The sequence below is a fragment of the Poeciliopsis prolifica genome, unplaced genomic scaffold (assembly GCF_027474105.1).
Source record: "Poeciliopsis prolifica strain line A6 unplaced genomic scaffold, Auburn_PproV2 SCAFFOLD020, whole genome shotgun sequence".
Classification (NCBI taxonomy): Eukaryota; Metazoa; Chordata; class Actinopteri; order Cyprinodontiformes; family Poeciliidae; genus Poeciliopsis; species Poeciliopsis prolifica.
Genome location: NW_026562395.1, coordinates 6900001 through 6909114, shown reverse-complemented (window position 1 = coordinate 6909114; position 9114 = coordinate 6900001). Strand labels below are relative to the sequence as shown.

Sequence of the window (9114 nt, the reverse complement as noted above, 5' to 3'; positions counted from 1 at the left end):
GCAGCTTTCTACATGTGGGACGGGGGGGGGGAGGGGTTGGGGGGGTGAAGGAAATCTATTCAAACTCCTGGTTCCAAACTTCCTCCTTGGAGCCTTAGCGCTTCCCCCCCCACCCTGAGGAAAAAGATTAATACGATGAATGCTTTACAAGTGATTACTGATTTATACAGACTATAAATATGTCTGTTGTGCCTACTTCAGTAGCTATTCTAGGAGCAGACCTTAGGATGTTTGTCCATCTGAGTCAGGGTCTTTCCTGGAACTAGGTTTTGTTGCATTTATTGTAACGGATGTTTCTATCATTATACAGTTATCATAAACGCCTGCCATCATATTTCAAAGCCATAATTAGCTGCCTTAGTGGCCACTCAGAGGAAGTGTGAAGAGTTCAATATGTAGACGTTTGACGGTCAGTTGGCGGAGCAGCACTGAAGACGGCGCGTTGCATCAATTTCCACGTCTCAGAATAGTTTTCAAAGTCTCCTGGCGAACTGATGGCGTGTTCTGATGCAGACCGAAGGTCTAGCCAAAGTAAGTCCACATAGTAACAGGAACGTTGACTGGTAATGTCTGATAGAGAGTTGGAGTCCACAAACATGGACGCTTTCAGAATGAGTTCCTTCATTTGACTTTTGCTGTTCAACCCAGTCAGTGTTCATCTGACCAGCTTTCATCAGGAAAGAGGTTTTTCCATTTCCTTCCAGCTCTCAGTGATGTCACATCCGTTTCCATGGGGACCTGGCATTTCTAATAACTTTATAAAACTTCTTCACGCAAAACACTGACTTAACCCTTTAAGTTAAGTACAACCTGATATGGTTGTGCACAGATAATGGATATCAAATGACCAAAAGAAAACCGCAAATGTTCAAAATAGAAAAATGACAAGACGAGACAGAGACAAAAAATATGAAATTTTGAAGATTTTTTTGTTTTGTTTTGTTTTTTCTTTTACTGAAAAACTGCTGCTGGGATCATTAGCCGTCAATGCGAGTTGGACCCAAATCAGAAATTTCATCCTATGTCTTTGGGGAAGTCAGACTTGTTTCCAACAGAGGTCATCCTTAGAGAAAATCAGCTGCTGGTCAGTTCAGTCTTTAGCCGTTTTGTGCCCGATTCTTTTGGTTTTTAAGCTGTTTCGCACCGACCACACAACAATTTCGCAGAGCAGGAACATTTGTCACCCACTCTGACAACCGATGAGCACAGTGCCTGTCTACGTTTCACTCATAAATCTGGTTTTATGAGTCCAATAAATGACGCCTTGATCGTCAAAATCATTTCAACCATAAAGGATTACAAAGTGCTCAGAAAATAATGTGCAATGGCATGAAACTGGACCAAAGCTTTATGCATTTCTGTAGGAAAAAAAACAAACAATTATGGCACAAATGAATCAACAACAAAGACTATTGACAACAATGGCATCCGTAGAAGAGTTCAAATGTCAAAATCCAAGTCAAAGACTGTTGGGAAAAATTTTCTGTAGAGAGGAAAAACAAAATGAAACCACTTCAGGCGACTCATGTCTTGTTTTGTAAAACTTCCAACACATTTGGGACGTGATGCCAACAATCCAACATGGTGGACGAGATGAGATGAAGCTGCTTTGCTGGGGCGGGAACCTGAACGATAGAATATGAAGGTTTCGGTTTGGGTAAAATATCTTTCAATTAAGTGGATATATAGTATATGGTTATTTTTTCATACTCAACATGAATATTTGGGGCCCTTCAGAAACATGGAGCCAAAGGACAAAGTTTTCATTGACTTCATCTCCTTCTAATCAGATCCAGACTCTCTTCTTTAGCCTCAAGGAGCTCAGAGACTCTGACCTGATTCAGCCTCTGAGCTCTGGATCCTTTGGATCAGCGGGATATTTCCCAAAGTCCGAAGAATTAATAATCTGGGGTTTCTGGGTGATTCTCTTCCCGTGAGACTTCAGCGCAGGTCGCAGCTGGTTCTGAAAGCGGGTTATGAGGCATCGAGTTATTTGTCATATGAAATATTCATGTTGCGTGTGTGTGGTGGTTGTGATGGGCAACTTTCTTTCGAGATCAGGGATTGAGCAATCTGACCACCACCTCTCCCCCCACACCACCCCCCCCCCCCCCCCCCCCCCCCCCACACACACACACACACACACACACACACACACACACACACACACTGGGCTGAGCGGAAACTTCCTTCCTGACTCGGACCAGCGCAAAAACAAACACGGCGAGGAATGTATAAATGCGACTCCGTTTCAGCTTCGGATAATCGATTGGAGCCGTTCGATACAACCCGGACGTCCCCACTAGAAGTCACCCTCATTCTACCGCCATGAATCTCGCGGCTCCGGCTCTGATTTTCTGCGCCCTGCTCCTGCAGGAAGCCGCCGCCTCTCTGCGCGCCAGCTGCTCCGGGGAGCTCTGCTGCTTCCAGAGCCCAGCGGACTTCGAGGCCGCGGAGAGAAACTGCAAAGAGACGAACGGAAAGTTGATCCAATCCGACGAGCAGATGGACGCGTTGAAGCGTCTGGCGAGAACGTTGACGGGGAGGTTCTGGCTGCGCGGTGGTACAAACTGCACCGCCGTGTCCGTGGGGGCCGGGCCCGGGGTCTCCGTAGGGCCGGAGCCGTGCCGAAGCACCCTGGACGGATTCTTGTGTCTGTTTGACTCCTCTTCGGTTTGCGGAGCCTTTCAGAGCAGCGGAGGCACGTCGGTCACGTACAGAACCGTGACGGGCTTTGACGTGTTGGAGTCTGAGACGTTTCCCCCGGGTACCGTGGCCCTGGTGGGACGGCCCGGCGCTCAGTACCCGGACTCCAAGCACCTGTGCTCGTCCACATGGTTACCGTCTCCGTGGTTCTGCGAGGTCTTCCAGGGCGGCTGCGATCACGGCTGCAACAAAACCTCCAACACCTGCACGTGTCCGCTCGGGCGCTCTCTCCATCCCAACAACATCTCCTGCACGGAGCCCACTGCTGCCGTTCCCCCGGCTCAGACCCAGCGCTGCCCAAGGGGCTACAAGCCGGCGGCGGACGGCAGGCGATGCGAGGACGTGGATGAGTGCGCGGAGGCGCCGGATCTCTGCGCAGGTGAGGGCGAGCAGTGCGTCAACCTGGACGGGAGGTACGAGTGCAGGTGCGCCGGCGACTTTGTGGAGGAGGACGGCGGCTGCGTCAACACGTCGATCTGCTTGCTGTGCGAGCACATGAAGTGCGATAAGGTCGGCGGGGTGTACCGGTGCGGGTGCAAGGAGGGGTTCCGGGTGTCCCCCAAAAACCCCACCGAGTGCGAGCAGGACTGCAGCCAGGGCGCGTGCCCCGCGACCTGCGCCAGCAACCCGGCGCCGGACAAGAAGGACATGCAGCAGTGCTTTTGCCCCCAGGGCTTCATCCTGGACCTCGGGGACTCCCCCACCTGCCACGACATCGACGAGTGCGACTCACAGGCGCTCTGCGACCACGAGTGTGTGAACCTGCCCGGTGGGTTCAAGTGTGCGTGCAGGAAAGGCTACCAGCTGCAGGACACTGAGAAGTGTGTTCGACTGCAGCAGGGAGGGGAGGAAGAGGAGGAGGAGGAGAGCGCATCGGGGTCTCCTCTTGATCTCGCCAGTACGCCGGTCAGCCTCCAACCCGCCGCCTTTCCGTCTTACGTTAAGACCGGCAGCGTCCTGGGCATCATCGTGTTCCTGGTACTGTGCGCGGTGCTGCTGGCCTGCGTGGTGAAACAGGCGTTCAGACGCTGCATGTCGCTGGAGCTGAACTCCTTAAAACACCCGAACATCGACATTTTCTACCTGCAGCAGGTCACAACGGAGACGTACAAAAGATTGTCGTTCGACAAGCAATGTAGAAACGAGCCGCAAAGAGACTGAGGGGAGCGATGCACCGATCAGATGCCCGTACCGATGCAACGTCCGATTCGTGCGATGTTTCGATTTTTCTCTCAAAACATAAAACCCAACTGTGCTCCAGGTACAATGATAATTCCTTTCTACATAGTAGAAAGGAATTACAAAACTCCAAAGCATAAAAATTGATTTATTTTATTATATAAATAAAAATATAAAAGAAAACATTATGTGTTTACGGACCAAAATTATGATTTTTTTTCTCCTTTTTTTTGTTTTTTAGCTGTGAAGCATTTCATGTTAAGATTTGCAGCCTATTATTAATTAGAGAAAATCGGTGCGTTTGGATCGGGCTGATCGGTGCATCCAGGTTTGTCCTTGGAGGCAGAAAACATCCTGAGGTCACATCATGTTCAAAACATGGAAGTCATACAATTAGTGAAGCGAGAAATGAAAAAAGCTCTAAGATTTATGTGTTTGGGGTTGGTTTTTGGTTTTGTTTTTTTAAACAGAAGTAAAACTAATTTTGTCCCATTTATTAAAAAAAATAAAATAAATCTTCAGTTAGATCAGTTTCCAGTCAGGTACCGGACAGTTGCCTCAAGCTGCACTTCCCAACATTTCCTAAACGCGCAACATTCCACATACCTATTTGCTGCATTTCTGAAGTTTATTCTGCTTTAATTCTCTTAACAAAGTTACATTTAATGTAAAGCTAAAAAAACAAAAACAACAACAGATCGACACTGGATGTGACTGAAGAAGAAGAAGAAAAAAAGAGCTGCCTGATTGATGGACCTTTGACCCCAGAACTGCAGATCTTATTGGGAGAACAGCTGACTGATGAGTCGGGAGCCATAAATATAAAGTGACATTTATGTTAACAGTTGATGAAAGCTGGACTTTGGGTTTTTAATGACCTGAATCGTGTAAAAAAAAAAAAAAAAACAGAAAAAAAACAACTGTGTGACAAACAAACTGTGAAATGACTGTCACTGACTAGTGAACCAGTTCGTTATCATGGTCTGTACACTGCTACTCATAACCTCACTGTACCAGGCTGATTCTCACCGGTCAGCTTCATATGAATGTAACACTGTGCTGCTATTCCATGTATTACAGCTGCAAACATCTGTACGGCAAGCCTCTTTGTTCAAAGTCACGGTTTACTGTGTATTTGTTTCCTAGTTTCTGAAGAGTTCATGTTTGCTGTCGTCCAATTGAGTATTTGGATGACAGCAAAAGATTCCCCAGTAATTCTTGTGATTATTATTTTTTACCTTAGCGGGTCATTTTTCTTCCATAGAAAGAAAAATCTGGTCACGTTCAGCACCGCTGACGTTTTCCTGTATGAAGCTCTTTGTTAAGCTTATTTCCTCACTTGATCTTGGAGGATTTATTGAACTCCACATTTCCAGTGTGAGAATCTTCACCACTAAAACTGTTTTGTAAATCAATCAATAAAAATGAAACCAACAAAGGCCTGACAGAGTCGATCATGGTTGGTCATTTTCTCTATTTCTCACAGTTTAATGGTGGAAAAAAATTAAGAAAATGTTTTATTTTGTATTAAAACAAAGATTCTTTTTTTTTTTTAATTTAATTTATTGTTTTTTAAGATAAAATGTTTCAAATCCTCATTACAGGACCGTAAAAGAGAAGACACTTCTCAATTTAATGAGGGGCCAAAACTGACTCAAATTGTGTTTCATCCAACTAGTTGACATGTTAAAGTGTTGGGGATGCTACCGGCTGGAGCTAGTTAGCCTCACAGACAAAATAGTGTTTTGAATAGCAGTTAGTTATATTAATAAAAAAGGTTTTAAAGCCAAACCGGTGACAAACGTGTCAAAAACCTGCCACAAAGATGGACGATTCTGCCTCAGCTCCGGTACTTGTTGGTTTTCTGACCAGATTTTTAGAGAAACTGTGAGACTAGTCGCCAAAGATGTGGACGTCTTTGTGCTGTTGTTGCGTTTTGCTGTTTTGCAGAAAGACGTTGCACCAGTGCAACGTCTTCCTGCTGCAGTAGAGCAGAGCAGTAGCGAACGGCTTGGCCAAAATGTCGGCCGACGTCAAGGACGTTGAGTGTTTCGGTCCAACTTCTTGCCAGATTTTGCAAAACTGAAAGAAACCAACACCAGAACCGACGGCTGGTTAACTGTCTGACCGGCGATCTCTCCTGTGAAGACTCAGTATGCGTCGCAGGATTTGACTGATCACTCCGACGCACAGCTTTAAGAAATACTTGCTAGTTGGTGAGTTATTGACATGTCAGGTCAATAACTTACTAATAAACTCTGGTATGTGAGGAAGAGTTCTAGTTTGGGACTTTTTGTGCTTAAAATATGTAATAATGAACTAATGAGAGCAAATATCTAGGCAGGTTTAGTGACAAACCTTATTGTGAGGAGGAAGACCATAATCCTGACAGTTCTCCAGAATATCAAGTATTTACACCAACTGCTTGCCATACTGGAGAGTCACGCTGGCCGGGGGAGAGTTGGGAGGGGCCACGAGGACATATAAGGGTCTTTCGGGGGGAAAAAAGTTATGCGTCATCCCGTACGATCCGTGCGTAACTGTGGATGTGAGGTGCAGGCGCAGCGAGCTGTCCGTTACTCAGAGCGCCTTCCTTCCTCTGCCGGGCCCTATTATGGAGCTTGGGGTTTATAAATACCACCTAAATAGTTCTACAAACAGAGTCAAAGGGTTCCCGGAACGCGCCAGAACTTAAACGGGGCAGAGCTGAGATCCAAGCATGTTGTTTGTGTCGATGCTTGTTTTCCTCCTGGGAAAAGATGCGGGCGCAGAGCGGAACAGCGGCTACTGCATCGGGAACGCGTGCTTCACTCTGTTCCGGGGAACCAGCACTTTCAGCTCAGGGCAGCGGATCTGCAGAGACCAGGGCAGCCACCTCATGACCGTGCGGACCTCCGTGTCCAGCGACGTGCTCTCCGTCCTGCTGGGAAACCTGACCGGCAGCTTCTGGATCGGCTTGCACCGCCTGAGCGGCTGCCCGGACCCGTCGGAGGAGCTCCGAGGCTTCCAGTGGGTCACCAAGGACGCCGAGAGCGACTTCGTCAACTGGCTTCCTGACCCCGACGACAGCTGCTCCGCCGCGCGCTGCGTGTCCGTGAGCGGAGAGGAAAACTTCAGATGGAGTGAGACCCCGTGCGACCACCAAGCGGCGGGCTTCCTCTGCGAGAACAGCTTCACCGACCCTTGCGCCAACCTGCCGCACACAGCGCAGCAGACTGTGCTCTATTTGACTCCCTACGGATTCGAGGTGGAGGACATGCAGTCCTCCACCCTGCCGAGTGGAACCATCGCCACCCTTTTCCCATCCGAGGCCAAATACATCTGCGGCACGTCCAACAAGTGGTTGCGGGCTCCGTGGAGCTGCGAGATAGAGGAAGGCGGCTGTGAGTACCAATGCGCCGCGAACCCCAGCAACAAACCCATCTGCTACTGCCCGCCGGGCGAGACCTTGAGTCCGACCAACGGGATCTCGTGCCAGGCGGAAGGCGCGGGCGACCCCTGCGCGGCGCTGCGCTGCCAGCAAACCTGCTACGAGGCCGCAGGCCGGCATCACTGCGGCTGCGACCACGGCCTGCAGCTGGCCGCGGACGGCCGGACCTGCGTGGACTTCGACGAGTGCACGGACGAGCGCCAGTGTCCCGAGGAAAACTCCGAGTGCGTGAACACGCTGGGCGGCTACACGTGCGCCTGCCAGCCCGGCTACAGGTCGGTCGGCGGCAAGTGCGTGGACACGGACGAGTGCATGCTCGCGCCGTGCGAGCACGAGTGCACCAACACTCCTGGGAGCTACGTGTGCTCGTGCTTCAAGGGGTTCACGGTGGTCGAGGGGGACCCGCATAAATGCAGCCGGTACTGCGGGCAGCAGGAATGCCCCGCGGAGTGCGACCCCAACGACAAGAACCAGTGCTTCTGCCCGAACGGCTACTTGTTGGATGTGGATGAGAGGGGCTCCGCCTTCTGCATAGACATAGACGAGTGCGAATCTAATTTCTGCGAACAGGGGTGCACAAACACGTACGGCGGCTACGCGTGCTCCTGCCCCCCCGGTTTCACGTTAGTGGGTGAACACCAGTGCAAAGAGTCCACCAGCATCCCCCCCACAGATGCTGGTGGACTGTGGGGGGGATCCCCGACCCAACCAGGCCCACACCCCGACCCGACCCGGCGGCCCTCCGCGGTGACGCCCGGGGGTCTGGCGGGGATCATAGTGAGCACGGTCTTCGTCGTCCTGCTGGCCGTCATCGCGGCGCACGTGCTGCTCCTGCGCAGAGGGAAGAAGGAGGAGAGCGCAGCAGGTGCGACCAAGGAGCGCGAGGAGGAGACGCACGGCCTGCAGGGGCTGAGCGACAAGGCGGTGTAGGAGACAGACGCTTTTTGAACGAGAGGCGTGAATGAATGACGCCGTGAGAAGCAACAGACTTTAAAAAAAAAGAAAGAAAACCTCACAAACTCTCACTTTGAGGAAGAAGTCTGGCGGGATGCAGCTCAGCCAGAAGAGTAAATGAAGCAGCAACTCGCTCCAACTCGCGCACAGCCTGGGACATGCATTGAAGTGACAAAAGAAATGTTTACAGTTCTACTTTATGAACATAAATGACCATAATGACTTTATTGATTTGTTTTTTTTAAGGACTCCTTCAGTGAATTCTCGCCTCCAGTGGTGGAGTCGGTGCGCCACCTGCTGGAAAGATGTGGGCTTCTCAGCCCACATCTGCTGAGAAGCAGTGAATCTCGTTCAAAATAAAATCAATAAATACTCTTGGAAATGAAAACAAGTATTTTAAAATGTTCATCTGTTTAGTGGGTCGCTTATGTTGTCGATCACAGATGTTTGCTTTTGTTGTTTTCAGAATTATCATTGTGATTATTGGAGGTAACCACATAATTGCACAGTTTTACTTGAATAGACCATCAGATGGATCGTATCGTTAGAACAGAAGCAATTTTCATTGTCTTAAGGGAAATAGGAACATGCACTTTCAGGTTATATAATAACTTTATTATTACACAATGTGTTGATCTATTACTAACATTGTTATCAATATGCACTAGTAGAGGAATAAAAATAAGCTGAAACAAACCAATAATCAGATTGTCAAACAATGAAACCTAATTTTGCATTTTGTTGAACAAAAGGTTTTCAATCTGGATTCAGATGAGAATCATCATTGATCATAAACCCATTCAATCAACTAAAATACGACCGAAAAGTTCATTTCTTTCAGTTTC

The 9114-nt window shown here is 48.9% G+C and overlaps 2 protein-coding genes across 2 annotated transcripts; both read left to right on the top strand.

Moving 5' to 3' along the window:
- The first annotated feature begins 2194 nt into the window (after positions 1-2194).
- LOC129369270 (thrombomodulin-like) lies at positions 2195-4805 on the top strand. Its single transcript, XM_055044687.1, has one exon. It carries the CDS (start codon positions 2329-2331, stop codon positions 3865-3867), a length of 1539 nt encoding a protein of 512 aa, XP_054900662.1. The 5' UTR covers positions 2195-2328; the 3' UTR covers positions 3868-4805.
- Positions 4806-6394: 1589 nt separating this feature from the next.
- thbd (thrombomodulin) lies at positions 6395-8988 on the top strand. Its single transcript, XM_055044067.1, has one exon. It carries the CDS (start codon positions 6605-6607, stop codon positions 8243-8245), a length of 1641 nt encoding a protein of 546 aa, XP_054900042.1. The 5' UTR covers positions 6395-6604; the 3' UTR covers positions 8246-8988.
- The last annotated feature ends 126 nt before the right edge of the window (positions 8989-9114 follow it).

What these genes read in the sequence shown, in the direction of transcription:
- LOC129369270 (XM_055044687.1), top strand. Translation starts at nt 2,329, where the DNA reads ATGAATCTCGCGGCTCCGGCTCTGATTTTCTGCGCCCTGCTCCTGCAG.
- thbd (XM_055044067.1), top strand. Translation starts at nt 6,605, where the DNA reads ATGTTGTTTGTGTCGATGCTTGTTTTCCTCCTGGGAAAAGATGCGGGC.